The 16,214-nt window shown below is 42.7% G+C and overlaps 2 protein-coding genes across 12 annotated transcripts in view; one reads left to right on the top strand and one right to left on the bottom strand.

The window, feature by feature from the left end:
- Positions 1 to 63: 63 nt before the first annotated feature.
- prkab2 (protein kinase, AMP-activated, beta 2 non-catalytic subunit) lies at positions 64 to 7,031 on the top strand. The gene is made up of 8 exons (XM_026149482.2): positions 64 to 583; positions 1,508 to 1,694; positions 1,810 to 1,967; positions 2,095 to 2,188; positions 2,517 to 2,631; positions 2,931 to 3,064; positions 3,195 to 3,263; positions 4,399 to 7,031. The coding sequence occupies exons 2-8, from the start codon at positions 1,536 to 1,538 to the stop codon at positions 4,474 to 4,476; spliced, it is 807 nt and encodes a 268-aa protein (XP_026005267.1). The 5' UTR covers positions 64 to 583; positions 1,508 to 1,535; the 3' UTR covers positions 4,477 to 7,031.
- A 590-nt stretch (positions 7,032 to 7,621) lies between these two features.
- The window catches only part of LOC113010876 (myomegalin), a 55,079-nt gene continuing 46,486 nt past the window's right edge, over positions 7,622 to 16,214 (bottom strand). For 6 of the 11 annotated variants that reach the window (XM_026150130.2, XM_080293345.1, XM_080293348.1 and 3 more), the window contains 8 exons: positions 14,160 to 14,396; positions 13,938 to 14,039; positions 13,516 to 13,736; positions 13,281 to 13,424; positions 13,031 to 13,169; positions 12,430 to 12,476; positions 12,139 to 12,193; positions 7,622 to 10,273 (listed from right to left, as the gene is read on the bottom strand). In XM_026150130.2, the coding sequence (XP_026005915.2) occupies positions 10,140 to 10,273; positions 12,139 to 12,193; positions 12,430 to 12,476; positions 13,031 to 13,169; positions 13,281 to 13,424; positions 13,516 to 13,736; positions 13,938 to 14,039; positions 14,160 to 14,396 (1,079 nt within the window). In that variant the 3' untranslated portion in view covers positions 7,622 to 10,139. The remainder of the gene's footprint in view (positions 10,274 to 12,138; positions 12,194 to 12,429; positions 12,477 to 13,030; positions 13,170 to 13,280; positions 13,425 to 13,515; positions 13,737 to 13,937; positions 14,040 to 14,159; positions 14,397 to 16,214) is intronic. The other 5 variants (XM_080293346.1, XM_026150123.2, XM_026150127.2 and 2 more) reach the window with 4 other exon arrangements.

A 16,214-nucleotide genomic window follows, 5' to 3' on the forward strand; every position in this document is an offset into this window, starting at 1 on the left:
AAAGTCTGGCTCCTTAGAAGGGAAATATAAATAGGTGAGAGGTGATTTGCACAATGCTGTATATTCACTGGGATCACATTACTTGCTTATTACTTACTATGTTTTTTTTAACTATGCAGTCAGTCGTAAAATACGATTTATTTTACTTAAGTTCCTTGTGGGTGTCTCTTAACCTTCTTCATTTTGTGGCGTTTTTGTGACAGGTGTTGCCTTCCTGGCGACCTTCAGCCCTTTTTTTCGGTTGTTTGAACAGTTTTTGTCCTAACCGCTCTCCGTAGTCGGGGCAGCACTGGGCTCTCTGCAGTTGTTGTAGAGAGGTGGGCCCGCCCTCCACTAAAACACAAACTAAAGTCAATGTGCAGATAGGTGGAGAGTGTCGGTGATTTTATTTTTTTTTTCCCGTCTGCCACAACTTAATGGTGAAAGTGTTTGTTGCGGCGCAGATAAACAGAGCAAACAGCTTGGTCGTTTGCTTGTAGACAGTGACAGCTAGCAGTTAGCTAACTCCCAACAGGGGCTAAAAATATTCTCCTGCGAAGTGACCTGAGGTGGACACAGCAGAACAGCTGGTGGGGAAACTACGGTAGGTTTCCGTCGGCAAGCTGTACGAGTACTCATGATTATTTACTAATGGCAAAATTGCGTATGTGTTATTTTAAGTTCTGTGGTGAAAACTTGTTGATTTGGCGGTAGCTTAGCTAGTGGGCGTTAACTAATGGAGGTTTTCTTACTACGTTATGTCTGAAAGCATGATTGTATTTACGTTAGGCGGTTTATGATTCAAGTCCAAAAACACGGCCAGAAGACAGTCCCTGTTTCACCTTTCTGTTTTTATCCGTCTACCGACCGGTAAGCCGGTTAGCCCCACTGCAAAGGCGTTTAGCTTTTTTGCCTGAGTCAGGCTGCTGCTCATCGTGTTAAGATGGTGTTTGTCATGCTGAACAAATAGTTTCATGTAACAGGTTCAGTTTGTATTTAAACATGTGTCACAATAGCCTGTGGTCAGCCTCAGCTTCTTTCTGTGATGTATTGTCTTTTGGATAACTGGAGATCGACTATGGTGTCTATTCAAGAGATCTTCATATTCATATTTTGTTTTCAATTTGTTGTCAGCAGCATCAAAAGTTTTGTACTGATGTAGATCTGTTAAATTGGAGATATATAAAAAAACAGATAGTTCCACACTGAAAACCACAAAAAAATTAAAAGTTTATAAGACATTAAAGGCTGGATTTCAAAAATTAAATAAAATATTTTCTGGTTCTTCTATTGACTGAAGAACCAGAAAACCTGGGGGGTCTTCCTGCTTCATAGACAAACTGTGTTTCATCCGTATCAGATGTATAAAATTTATAATGGGGGAAAAAAACAGGAGATTACCATGAGCTATTAAGATTTCTAGTGCTGATCTCTGCCTACAGTCTGTTTGTCTCTTCAAGTCTTTTTCTTGTTTCTGAAAGATCTTGCTTTATGCTTAAACACATAATGGATTGTTCTTTATTTCCAGTGGCACTGCAAAAAAAACGTGAAGCACCATGGGCAACACGAGTGACAGAGTGGCCGGAGATCGGCATGGTGCCAAGGCCCATCGCTCAGACAGTGGCAGCAGTTCCAAAGACCAAGAACCCAGCAGCAAGATGGTGGACAGCACAGATGACCCCAACACCTTCAACACACATGGACCCGAATCGAAGGTATGCAGATTATAATATTGAAACACATTTGTCTTCCACACCACTTCCTCAGATTTGAAAGCTTTATTTTCTCAAAACAGCTTATATTTGAGATTTATATGTTTACTACTTTCAGGCATCAGGAGAGAAAGAATTCACCCCAGATTTGGATGATCTGGTTAAAACTGGTCCTCAGGCTCGCCCCACTGTGATCCGCTGGGCCGGAGGTGGGAAGGAGGTCTACATTGCTGGTTCTTTTAATAACTGGAACACAAAGATACCGCTAAATAAAAGGTAAACAGGAAGTGGATAACGGTACGTTATCACATTCATTATCTTTTATAAGTAAACCTGTAGCTTGAAAGTTTGTAGATAAACGTTTCGGATATTGCACTAATACATTCTCTTACTTTCTCCTAAGCCATAATGATTTTGTGGCAATTCTGGACCTGCCCGAAGGAGAGCACCAGTACAAGTTTTTTGTAGATGGACAGTGGGTGCATGATCCATCAGAGGTACAGTAGCTTCATTTTTTTTCCCTCCATTAACTTATTCATGCACACTGCATTTTGGCATGGTGCAGAGACCTCTGACAGTTCAAAAAGGAAGGGACACATTCCTTTGTGGAAATTTAGCATTTAAGTTTCATCCATCTTGTATTGTGTTATCCTCACAAAATGTGGACTTTGAGACCTCAGAGGGACTGAAAAGCTTTGAAAAGCCCTTCTATTCGGTGAAAGCTGCTAAATAGCTCTTTTGCCTTAGGGAAAACTGTGCAGGAAACTGCTAATTTTACACATGCTTCCTCATTTCCTCTGTGATGATTTCTCTCTTTTTCGGCAGCCGGTGGTAACCAGCCAGATGGGAACTATCAACAACTTGATCCATGTGAAAAAGTCTGACTTTGAGGTGTTTGACGCCCTTCAGGTCGACTCTTTGGAGTGCTCCGACACGTCAGGTCAGCCTGCTCCGTTATTGAATTATTTAGTCAACTAAAGGTAATCAGCATGTGTAAATAGTAACTGGAAAGTGCCTTGTCATATTGCAGCATGCCTTTCCTGACCTTGCACTTACAGTCCCAGCAATTTAAGTCTTAATACAGCTCCCAGGAAAGGAGTTGAATAATAAATGCCAAAATAAATACAACAATAAAGAATACAGCTTTTTTATTGTTGTTGTTAGTGTTTAATTGGTCAGTAGCTGTAGAGTAAAGTGTGTATGTGAAATGTCATATAAATGTGATTGCTGTATCTTTAGACCTGTCCAGCTCTCCTCCTGGTCCGTATGGACAGGAGCAGTATGTCTTCAGACCTGAGGAGCACTTCAAAGCCCCGCCCATCCTCCCGCCTCACCTCCTTCAAGTCATTCTCAACAAGGACACCAATATATCTGTGAGTATCTACACCTTTCGCACCTTTCTCTCAGTTTACAAATCAGATAGAATTTTTTAGACCCTGATGTGACTCATCTTTTCGTGTTACTGTTTTCTTTGTGACTTTTCCTCCTACTGTCTGTTGTTAGTGTGACCCTGCCCTGCTGCCTGAACCCAACCATGTCATGCTAAATCACCTATATGCACTTTCAATAAAGGTAGGTTTACTTGCAGCAGAATGACTCATGACTCACATTTTCACGGAAGTTAGTAGTTGCTCCCCTACCCTCTTTTTTTCTTTTTGTTAAATGTTCCAGCACATTTACATGAACATGATTTTTAATCATATCAGTTTTATATCAGTTCTTTCAGTCCTTGTGCAGACAAAGGGAAGATGTTCTGCTTTAAAGGGGGAAGCTGGTAGGGGTGGTCAGTAGGGGTGGGGGAAAAATCGATACTGTGTAGTATCGTGATATTTTGTTTGCTAATAATGTATCGATACAGGGACAGCAGAAATCGATATTTTGTTACAAAAAAAGTTTTTGTGCTCTGACTTCAGAGCATGTTGATCCTTTTTCTGAGCAAGAATCCTGACACTGTCCAAATGTGTTTAACTTTTTTTATTGCAGCAATAAACATGACAGTTTACTTATTTTAATTTAAGACATGTTTTATTTTAATTAAGTTTAAAACTTTTTTATTTAATGTAAAATTATATTTTGTTTTAATTTACTTTCAAATTCTTCAGTTGCTGAAGGGCCTGCATAGTTTTCATATTGCATAGTTCAGAATAGCTATAATTGTACCAGATGGTTTCAGTTAACTTGGACTAGACTGTAATACAAACCGTTCAGTTTGTCAACAATAAAACTGAACTGAGAGAAAGACTGAGTCCGAGACTTTGATATTAGATAAAATGAATATTGATAAAGTTTACCTTTATGTACAGAATCTGAATATCGCAAAATATTTTTAGAAATTGCAATAATATCGTATCGTGAGTTAAGTATTGTGATAATATCGTATCGTGGGATGTTTGGTGATTCCCACCTCTAGCGGTCAGTGGTGTGAATCGTTTCACACCACTGACCACATTCAGAACTTACTTCTACAGTTCTCTTGCATTATTTTTATTATGTTATTAGCTAATTGATCAGTTAGGTGGTTCAATGTGAGCCAAACCTGTGGTGAGGTTTGTGGTAAATCGCGTATTCAACAGTAATCCAATATGTACGTAGTTGGTACTTTCACAAATTGGAGCATATTGCATTGTTCTGATGCTTTGGATCCAACTTAATGACAGCCTGTTTTTGTTTGTTTGTTTGTTTGTTTGTTTTTTCCTCTCCTGGTTAGGATGGAGTAATGGTGCTGAGTGCGACTCACAGATACAAGAAGAAATATGTCACTTCTCTGCTTTACAAGCCTATCTAAACCTCAGCTCGGGTTCCCCCCAGTGCTTTTAGCAGCATGTTTATAATCTGCTGTGGGTTTTTTTTTTTGTTTTGTTTTTTTGTTGTTGGTTTTTTGTGCGTGTGAGTCTGTGTTTGTGTATATGCGTGTGTGTGTGTGCGTGCGCGCTTGTTGTTACATTTAGCTATATCTTGCACTGAAACAAGTTTACAGACGAGCTTAGAGGCCCATGGCTGTGACTTGGGTTTTAAAGAGGCTGCACTTCTGTCTACATAGGGCTCTAAACAATAGTAGCGAAGTGTGTGTGCCAGGTGTTGGAAAAAGCAATGAGAACCATATTGTGGCTTTTTACCGTTGACCTCTACGGACGGATAAGATCACTGTGTGTATTCAAGCGTTTGCTGCTCCTTGTGATTCATAATCATGTTTTCTGGGGTGCGAATCCTTGTTACACATGCCTTTTTTTCAGGTAGAGAACCTGTAAATGATATATTACGTTGGATTTTGGGTTTTAATTCAGTTGAGTTTGAATTTAATCAGTGTTGAGTGATTGTATTCACCTTTCCACTAATTCCATTAAGCTTTTAGCTGAGTAAATGGTGAATAACAGGAAGACTTAAACTGGCACAAAGTCTAGGTCAACAGGCTGATGCGAAGAGCAACAAATTTAGCATTGCTTGAACTTAAAGTGCAATAAAAAGCAGAAATACTACATTTTAGCTCAACCCACAAGTATCATGTTTATTCTTGTTTAGCAAGCAGCAGGAACATCAGGTAGTGCTCAAACGTTTGCAGCAACTTGGAGCTGTCCTTGTTTGTGAAAGAAAAGCTAATTTCTTTTCATTCAATGTGACATGGAATTGATTAGCAGTTAATGGTTAATTAATTTATAGCTGATTGTCTTTTAGTGGTCTGTCCACATGTGTGTACAGAGGCACATTCTTTTGGAAAGAGAGAGGCTTTGGCGACGCCATAGCAACTTCCAGTTGCTAGGGAAATCTGTGTATTTCCTAACCAGCTGAAAGTGGTTGCTGGTTTTCTCAAATGTAGTGCTATGCCAAAAACCATCATGTGATTACTTTGTTCATAGATTATGACAGCTGCCATAGTTTTCAAGAAAGATGCTGATTTAGTGAGTGACTGAGGCTTAGCAGTCAGTTTCACAGCGACTGCCAGCAACCACACACAACAGGTTGTGCAATACTAATTTTTCCCTAACAACCGGTGGTTTTCAGTTGGTCTCCAACTGGTGTCTAGGCCCATGTAACTGAGGCCTAACACGGTCAGTCAGCCTTTTAAAACAATGATAACTTTGTATTAGTGAATATAGTTTGCCGGTCAAACAAGAGTGAAGGTTTCTACAATAAAAGAGCGAACTGTATTTATGAAAACTTTGTTTGTTATTTGAAAGGTTTTAATTATATTAGCTTCAAAATCAAATCTGACTTTCTTCAAAAAAACAAGGACATTTCTGACCCCAGTCTTTGGCTCCTGGTTTGTAGTTTTAAAAAGATGCAGAACCCACAGTTGGGTTTGATGCCGTTGCTTGTCATTCAGTGGAATCTGCCACATACATTTCAGTATATGGTAAAGTTTTGGTCGCAGGAGGAGTACTCACCTGTTTTAACTGGGAGACCCACTTTCCATATGATGATGGTCAAAGGTCATTTAGTTCTGCTGTTGCCTTGATGTAAGTTTTCGAGCACTTTACCGTTCTTTGAGCAGGAGTGTCGATGTAAGCTTTTAACTATGCAGCAGAGAACGCGTGTACTGTAGCTTCTCTGGACTGCAGGATCTGATTTAGTCTAATTAAGATATTTTGCTGTGCTTTGTGTGTATCTGTATGGAGTTGTATTTATCAAACAGGATTACAGGAATGTACTGTATCTGTTACATGTACTGTATAGTTTTATACAGAGGCCTGTACACGCGAACAGTCTCACCTTGCTGCTTGGTATTGATTGCCCTTATAAAGATACATGTGGTGCACATTTAGAAAATGAGTGAACGCGCACACCTCAAACAGTAGCCAGAGACACGTCATCAGATGAATCGACATGAGCAGAACTCAAGTGTTGTACAAAGTTTGCTTACCATGTGTATTCATAAAAGCATTTGAAGCTAATCTCTTTTTTTTTTTTTTTTGGTATGGTGGCTTTAAACGTTGTGTTTTCCACTTTTTCAGTTTGGTGTCTATTTGTCTGCATCTTAAGTACAGTATATACCAACATCTGGTAAACTCCAGACTTGTAAAAGGGGCTTTCATAAATCCTGTTGGGTGTACAAGTGTTTTGTAAAAGGTAAGGCTAGCTAGGAAGTTTTGTCCAAAGAGTTTCATATGACAAGATGACAAGGGATTGTGGCAATGCAGCCAGATTCCCAGACATGGATTAAGTCCTAAATTCAAAGAAGATCCATGTCTGGTAGACTTGGCTGTTTTAAGGTTGAAACTGAAACTTGAATTTTACAGCGGTTTCATGAATGTTTTTAAAAATGCTTTGCAGAAGCAGTGTAAGGATCAACTGTACAAGGTTTTACTTGTTTGCATATAAATCAAAATAAAGAGGGTGCACTGATCCCATTTCCTCTGTCTTCTCTTTAACTTGACTCTTTATTGTATGTGTGGATTCGTGGTTAAACATCTGTCCTTAATACCTGCTTTATTTCAGCCACTTAATTTTAAACCACTGGAGATAAAGTTAGAGAGGGTAAGATACACATGCACAGATGAGGGATGCTGAACAAATGGGATGAAGGGTTGAATTTGGTGCTGCAGGGCAGGAGGAAAGGAGGACAACAGAGAAGATTCATGATGTAGTGAAGGAGGTGTGACAGACGATGCTAGGGATGCGGTGAGATGGAAGCAGGTGATCCGATACCCTAAAGATGACTTGATCTCAAACCTCTCACCTTGTTGCAGTGACGAGTGCACCAGGTGTTGGTTCACTCTGACATCACTCTTATTTGTGGTGTTTATCAAATCAACTTTTCCTACTGGTAATAGAAAAAAACAAATTCAAATCAATTCAGTTCTATTTATATAGTGCCAAATCACAACAACTGTCATTTCAAGGTGCTTTATATTGTAAGGTACCACAGTGGGAGGGGAAAATCCCTGCTACTGGTGATCTGGATGTAAAACAAACAGAAGTAAAAGATTTTAAAGTGTTTTTTAAAATTTTATTGTTTCCCAAAATCTTTCAGTGGTAATACTTTTGCCAACACAACACACGGTTAACTCATCAGAGACAGGATCCTGAAGAGTCCTGCATCGGCCTTCTAGTTCATTATGCACAAACTCAGGAAAAAAAGCTGCACCAATCAGAGCACAATATACATATGCAACTCAGCACCAACAAAGCATTATTGGTTCCCTCCTCAACAAAAAGGCTTTGTTTACGCTCTTATAAGGTGCTCTGTGAATCAAACACGTCATAATCTTTCCAGTCACTGGCTTTTAATTTTATTTACAGTACACAAATCTTCAAAACATTTTACCACTTTTTGTAAAACTTGGCAACTTTTGTCTTTTTTTTCTGAAGACTCGAGCGCAAACAAAACCTAATTTGGCAGAACTCAGGTAGACGCTTGTCGAAGGCCATTTCTACCACCGAGAGCGGACTTAAGAGGCTCTCGAGCTAAAATTTGAAGGCAAGTAAAGCAACATCAATCAGAGCTTCGTTACAGGTGGATGGCATTGTGATCAGTGTCGTAAATATCACGAAGGCATAGTTTACTTAGCAGACAGCCTATATATGACTAAGTGATTCAAAGTGACACAAACCTCTTAGCGTACACTGCATGGAAATCATACATCGCAAACACACTTAGAATTCAATGATGTTTAACATCAAAATAAAACATATCAAGCTATTGCACAGCTACCCAGGTAATCAACTTTGCAAAAAAGCAAATGTTGGATGTTTCCACGCACGCACTCACACAAAACATCATCCAGAAAAGCAGATTTGTTTGGGGGGAGGGGTTACAGCATAAAATGGCAAATGTACAGCAAGAAAACACACCAAACTAAATGTGAAGTAAGTGAATTATGGAACAACGACCCCACCAGCAGCCTGCCAAAGTTTGCATCATCCATATTGCCGTTGCCATGGGAATGCTAGGATGGCCTGAACCAAGAGAAATGGCAAAGACAATAGCATATGGCCACTTGGTTGAGTTTTTTTTTTTTGGTCCAATAAAGGAGCTCATTTCTGTCACACAGTTCTAAATTAAATGAACACAGCTGTCTAACGGTTACCGTCTCTGTGGTTCAACAGGCCCACCCAATAACTTAACACTTGTGTAACCCCACCGACCTGATCCAACTGGGGTTTCGCCATTCGCATGGATAAGGCAAGTCAGAGTGAAGTACAGAGTTCAAAGTTCAAACTTTGGCAAGTTTTGGCGATCCCCTGTTCCATAGCCTAAATTTTCAACATTTACAATCTCTGTCATGCATAAACACTCGAGAAAAATAAGTATAATCGTAACACCGTTTGTCACCTAACATCAGTATGAGCGTGAATGATAATAATTCAGTGTTGGGCAAAGAAGAAATAACCCAGTGCAGCATAATCATTCAAGAAACTATATCGTTATTGCACATGCTCGTATGAGAACTCCTGCAGAGGAGTGAATACGCGTGTTTAGCCTGGTTCCATTTGAGTACTCGAATCTTTTTTTTACAAACTACAGTCCAGCGTGGAAATCAGAATCAGCCAGCTTCACAATTCTGTGACTTGTTTAGCATTTTTCAGTTTGGAGTTGGATGCCAGTAAAGCACCTCTGGGGTCTAAAAGAGGACGTTTGTGACTGAAATGGAACCTTCCTGTTCAGCTGTTTTTAAGCCTCGGCTAATGTCTGACATACCATTCATGAGCTTCCTCCACAAACACAGATATAGCTAGTAGCAAACTAATAGCAGTGATCGACTACCTACTGTACATTCCTCCACTGTGTGTAATGATACATTGTCAGTGTCATTTTTCTTTGCATTGCATTTACAAGGTGTCCTTTTTAATTAGAGTGCCACAAGAATAAGTACTTGAGTTTCTGTGGCAGTCAAAGTTGAAGCTGTCTTGTCTTTGAGTGGGCTGGGTTCCATCACACACACACACACACATATATGTATGTGTGTGTGTGTGTTCGTGTGTGCAGAATTCCTTTCACAAGCCATTTTAAACATGCATGAACATCTCTTCCATCCACAGGCTGTCTGGCTCTCTCTCAGGGATGCCTTTAACGCAGGTAAGGCGGTGTGCATCTTTAAGCTGTCCAGTGATGTAAAATCTTTACCTGATAAATACCCAAATTCTTTCTGTGTAACCCGGCATCTAAAGGCATCCTCGACCACTTCCGTCACATCAGTGAAGCCTTCATAGGCACATTTTAAACACCTTCTTCTGACACACACACTACAAGGCAAACTGCTGACTGTATCACTCAAAGACAATAATACACATGTTGGTGGGGGATGTCACAAACAGTGGAGTGGGTGAGGGGAATCAGGTAAGCCTCCAGGTGCAGACTGCACTGTGTACACAGTGCCTGGAGGAGGAAAGGACTGAAGCATCTATGGCGGTAAAGAGCAGGGCTTGTGAGGGGAAAGGTGGGATTGTGGGTCTTGGCTATTTCAGCATAGAGGTCAGAGGTCGTAGCATTTAGGCTGGTTCTTTGAAAGTCTAAAGCAGGCATTGGCTGCTGCGCTTTCTCGCTGCCGTACGCTGACTGGCCCTTGTGACTCCAGAAGCACCACCGGCCTTCAGGAAACTGCGATCAGCAGGCCGCTCTCTGGCAGCACCTCCTGGCTCTTCAGCTGGATTTTTTATTTTTTGAGGAAAAGAACAAGAAGGAAATGGGAATGTTATTAGTAAACAATCCTTACATACATAATACAGGTGAATAAAACTGACCAGAGCGGTGAGATGTTGACTGAATAGTTTGACATTTTGGGGAACACTCTACTCCCTGAGCCAGAGGTCTCTTTCTGTTAAAAGGAAGTTCTTCCTTCCCACTGTTGCCAAGTGCTTGGTCAAGGAGGATTTTCAGATTGTTGGAGTTTTCACTCTATTATTGTACAGTCTTTAGCTTACAACTTAAACCTGAACTTAAAAATGAATCTTCCAGATCTCTCAAATTCACAAATTAACATTCAGCTTGATAAAAAAAAATGCTACCTGTGAACTGCACACTGCTACTTTCTGCAGTCTTTGCTGGCGAGTCTTTTTTTAGACTGCTCTGTAAAATATGATGCATAAATCTCATTTTGAGAAAAGCTGTAAAAAGTCCTCAGTGTTTCCTTTAATTAAGCTTGGTTCCTTAACAGCCTTATTTCTTTCAGATGGTTTTCATCTGCTGTGGATAGGTTTATAGGCCTGCCACTTTTTTTATTCTCTTATTCTGTCCGGTTTCCACACTGCACAGCATTTTGAGAAATGCTAAGAAATGCTAGCTCTGTGGGAATCACCTTGTTGGTGCAAAAATACAATTTCCCACCCATAACATTGCTTTATCTTTGGTGTTTTATATAGATTCAACTAAAGAAATGAAAACAAATGAAGTATTTTTGTGATAAGCTGCTAGTCACGAATTGACTGAAGATATTGTTTGTTATGTGTAGATACAACACTGATTCATCCACTGAGTTTAGGTGTCTTTTTTGGCCTTGGATGATTCATAGGTCAGTGTCGAGAGACATAACATAACAAAAAAAGCAGCAAGTCCTGATCTGTAAATACAGTCAGTCCACTGGACTGAAAATGAGTGAAAAAGTACTGTAATTAATTACTCAGAATTAAAGGTATCATCACAGATGTGCTGGATACCCATGTGATGTGTATGCACCATTTTACAGATAAAACTTTTATTTCCCAAAATGTCCCACTATTCTTTTAAAAACAAAAGCAGGAGGGGATTGCTGTGTAAAATGTTAGCAGTAAGAGAAAATCCCCAACTCCTTGCAGATGGAAAGCTGAGGATGAAGAATGATACAAGAAAAAGAAATGCTGTCCATCTTTCACGAAGACACACACACACACACACACACTCAGCTGAGTGCTGCGTGTCTGTTGGCAATAACGAAGCAATCGAAACTTCCTTAAAGTCATCACACAAGTTTGTGTGCACATCATTCAGTGACGCTCGTGCAGCATACATACAGAATGGGAACTATGAGTATGTGCAGTTATTTTTGCACTCACACTGGAAGCTGTAAACAGACTTAGCCTGAACACTAGAGGCACGCTGATGTAAAACAGCGCTCAGAACAATTCAAGAACGACTCGGGAACGACTCACGGCCTTTTAAAACTCCTCCTCAACCATCATCACTTAAAAAATACATCCAGTTGGCATCCAACTCCAACTTTCTCTATAGTCAACAAAGCAGTGTGTGGTCAGCTTGTTTTATACTCTGCACCAGAATCACCTCCACTATATCCCTGTTACATTTAATGAAAAATGTAATTAAATACTAAAAATGCAAGTCGGGATGGAGTTTGCTGTTAGACAGGATGGTAAAGCTGTGATGATTAGAAAAGGCAAAACTCCACACGCAGGTAAAAGCTGCCCCAGATTACATGATCATCGTCACTTCAGGAGGGACGAACTATGTCATCTAATAAAACATGTATCTGGGACAACGTCTACCTATTTACAAGCGCACAGGATGTCAGACAATTACCAGCATAAGGAGAGGAAGAGGAGGAACTTAGAGAGGAAAGTCTCAGCTTATTCGTCTGGGTGAGGAAGGGGGGGGGGTCATGGAAAGGAAGAGAGGAGACCAGGGAAGGGGAGAGAAGACACAAGGTAAGGATGAAGGAACAGGTGGGACAGAAAAGCCAACAGTAATGAATTTACAACACACATCACAACACGTAATCCTGATTAACACAATACTGTGACCTGTGGAATACAAACACAGATAAGCTAAGAATATGTAAGTGATGTAATCGAGGCTGCGCACATGGCTTACCTCTAAATTTGTCCTTGCTTTTTTCAGCACATCACGAGTCCTTGATACTGTAGAAAACAAGGACAATGTTTCTTTTTTGTTTTTATTGCATTACTTAAGAATAATAACAATAATAATAAATTTTATTTAAAAATAGCACCTTTCAAAGCACCCAAGGACACCGTACAACAAATAAAAAACTGGAAATATGCACAATAATAAGAATAACAGATAAAAGTTAAGAGCATACAGAGGTTTAAACATGAGCAATTTTAAACAGATGAGTTTTGAGGATGGACTTAAAAAGAGGGAATGAACTTATATTTCTGAGGTCAGGGGGTAAGGAATTCCTTATGATGTTATTCCATACAGCTGTTTTTGGTGGCATGCGTCCCAAGGGACCATGAACCACCTCCTTTATTATTTCTGAACTCTAAACAGACGACATTTCCGAGAAGGGACTAGCATTGTTGTCTGCTGAGAACCTCTCTGTATCTTACTTCCCGTTACTCATACCTTATTAGGCATCAGTAAAGGGATGAGTACACTTGACCGTCCCACATTCCTGTTTCTCTCTCACACACACATACAAACACACACACACATGCACGTAAACACTCACGCTGGCTGACTATGAAGTGCTCCATGCTCTCCTTGGTGCGGCTGGTGCTCCTCAGTCTTTGTATTGTCCCCTTAAGAACTTCTTCTTGTTCAGACACACGCAGTTTCAAGGACAAGATTTCCTCCTGCATGCACTGCTCCTGCATGCACAAGTACATACAGATATACTCTGTAAACATTAATTTTAACATAAGTTGTTTGATGCTATTAAAGGCCAAATAAACAAATAAGATAATGCGTAATTTTAAAACCTTCTTAAGGTTCTGGATGGAGGGATCCGTGCTGGGAAGAGCTGCTCTCCAGAACATCTTCAGCAGAGACGTTGCCTCCTCCAAGATCTGCCTCAGAGTCTTGGTGTTAGACAGAAGACTCCTAACACATCCGTAATCCATAATCTGCAAACACAGCTCAGTTAGTTACTCGTGCTCTGTGCTCAATACTTTTTATTTTCAGTTGTTGCCGACTGCTAGGATGGTGAAAACACACCAGCTCGCTGCTCTGTTTCTGGTTTACATCCAGCATTGGTGGACCGAGGCAGGCCTGCAGGGTCATCTCCATGCGCTGGACGAGGCTCCGGCCCTCGAGGACTTGCTGCTGCAAAGCACTGAAGTCATCCACGTGACCAATGGCGTGACGACCATGACGGTTCGCGAATGATCCATCGGGCGCATCCCCCTCCAGCTCAGAGTGTGGATCAAGAGGGTCTGCTGGTGACAAAAGAGCTGGATTGTATTGTGGAAGGACTTCGAATGAAGCGGTTTTTAAATTTTTATTTTATGGAAATTAGAATTCCTTCAAACTACTCAGTAACAAGCACACAAACCAAAAGTGCAGTTATTGTTAGAAAGCAAATAAACCTTCTTCATATTAAGTCAAATTAAGTTGCAGTAACTGAAGTTAAGTCACACCATTGGCAGTGCTATGGCTGTCATCCAAGTCTGAGTATGGAGGACCAGGAGATCCACAGTTAAAGAGACCAATGTCCCTGACTGGTGGAGATGGAGCTGGGTCTGCGGAGCACACAGATAGGCAAACAGGCTTGGACACACTGCAAACTTTAACACTGCACACTGAACGTCACAGGCATTTTACACTGTAGCATGATGGAGTCATGCCCAGTCATGTCTCACCATGAAGCAACTGACGTCTGTAGAAGTTTTCCCTCTGAGGGCTGGCAGTGAGAGCAGAGAGCGAGGGAGTCCGAGGTGAGCCCACGCCCAGCTTTTGTTCCAGCTGCTTGTGGAGCTCCAGCTGTTTGAGAGCGCTGTTCTCCTGGACACTGTTTTGCAACTGAGCCCGTAGACTCCTCACCTCTCCCAACAACTCCCCCAGCTCTACTGGTAGAACTGGTACCTCGCACAGGTAGCCTGAAGACGAAAGACAAAATGCACAAACATGAGAACGTGTTAGGCACAGCTGTGCTTAGGTGCTGCGAGGGGTTTAGAGGGTTTTATTCTTTCCTCCTTTCATATTTGTCATACGTTAGAGCTTTTCTTGAGCTGCAAAGAATTCTGGGAATTCCAATTCACAGAAAAACATCCAGTGATTTTTTTTTTCTTTTTATAGCCCATTTATCTGTTTGTTCATGTACCACCAGATGGCACCAAAGTAAGGGACACTGGGACCATAGATAGATAGACAGACAGACAGACAGACAGACAGACAGACAGACAGACAGACAGATAGATAGATAGATAGATAGATAGATAGATAGATAGATAGATAGATAGATAGATAGATAGATAGATAGATAGATAGATAGATAGAGCCACAAACATGAATCAATTTTATTGGAATTCCACGTGAAAGACCAATACAAAGTGGTGTACACGTGAGAAGTGGAACGAAAATCATACATGATTCAAAACATTTTTTACAAATCTGTGGTGGAGGCGTGGCCCCGGGCGCAGCTGCCGGGGAGGAGTGGAGCAGAAGGCTCAACAGGGCGGCGCTGCGAGGCCGGTAAGAACAGCTGATGGTGTTTATGTACTGATGATGGTCTCCCTCCGCTGTGTTTATAGTGAGACGGGGAGGAGCGGCGAGAAGATCAGCTGGGCTCGTGAGCTGTCAGGCTGTGCGACTGAGTCAGCTGTCAAAACAAACAAATCAATAAATGTGGAAATTGGCAGTAAATACCGGCGTGTGCGTGTATTTGTGCCTGGTGTATTCCACAAGTGGTGCCAAAACCCAGTAAAGTGCCGGTGGGGAAATGTCCGACCCACAGGCCGCGCCACCCGCCCAGCCCCTGCAATACTTGGCGCAGATGCTGGTGGAGATGGCGGCGATGAGCCGGGATCAGGCGGCCGACCAGCGTGCCCACCTGGCCGCGCTGCGGGAGCAAACGGACCGACAGACACAAGTTCTGGAGCGGCTGGTCGGGGCCGCTGCCACGCCGAAGCCCTCACCACTGTCGGTGACGGTGCCCCGGATGGGGGACGGGGACGACCCACAGATTTTTTTGGAGACCTTCCGTGCCACGGCGGAGGCTTGCCAATGGCCGCGGGAGGAGTGGGCTCCGCGGCTGCTCCCCCTGCTGTCTGGGGAGGCACAAACTGCGGCCCTGAGTCTGCCTCCGGCGTCAAGGAGCAGCTTCCCGGATGTGAGCCGGGCGGTGGTGGACAGGCTGGGGCTCACCGCCGAAGACCATCGCCGGCGGTTCCGGGCCTGTCGGCTGGCTACAACGGACCGACCATTCGGCTGGGCCCGGCAGCTGCGCGACGCGGCGGTGCGCTGGCTGCAGCCGGGAACATCGGAGGGCGAGACGGAGCTGGTGGACAAGGTGGTGCTGGAGCAGTTCACGGAAGGATTGCCAGCGGAGACGGCGAGATGGGTCCGGTGCCACCGGCCCGCAAGCTTGGAGGTAGCGGTGACGCTGGCGGAGGACCACCTTGCCGCTGGAGCAGGGGAGTCCGGGGACGCCGGACGGAGGCCGACCAAACAGGCCCCAGTGCCGGCCCCGAGGCGCCGTGTGCCGGCACCAGGGCTGGCAGAGCGGCTGCCGGCGCTGAGCCCCACTAACCCTTTCGCGGCGATGGTGCCGTCCAGGGGAACCGAGCCGAGTGGAGCCGCCCCCGAGCCATGGAGGGCAGCACAAACGCCGGGGCCGGAGTGTTGGAAGTGCGGGGAGCCGGGACACCTGAGGAGGGATTGTCCGCTTATGGAAGTGGGGCAGGTGTTCCGCGTTG

This window comes from Astatotilapia calliptera, chromosome 18 (genome assembly GCF_964374335.1).
Source record: "Astatotilapia calliptera chromosome 18, fAstCal68.1, whole genome shotgun sequence".
In the NCBI taxonomy this organism is placed as follows: domain Eukaryota; kingdom Metazoa; phylum Chordata; class Actinopteri; order Cichliformes; family Cichlidae; genus Astatotilapia; species Astatotilapia calliptera.

Excerpts from the sequence above, each read along its gene's own strand:
- prkab2 (XM_026149482.2), top strand. The coding sequence starts at position 1,536 with ATGGGCAACACGAGTGACAGAGTGGCCGGAGATCGGCATGGTGCCAAG. Across the intron at positions 2,632-2,930 it reads GGAGTGCTCCGACACGTCAG|ACCTGTCCAGCTCTCCTCCT; the intron begins GTCAGCCTGCTC and ends CTGTATCTTTAG. Across the intron at positions 3,065-3,194 it reads ACAAGGACACCAATATATCT|TGTGACCCTGCCCTGCTGCC; the intron begins GTGAGTATCTAC and ends GTCTGTTGTTAG.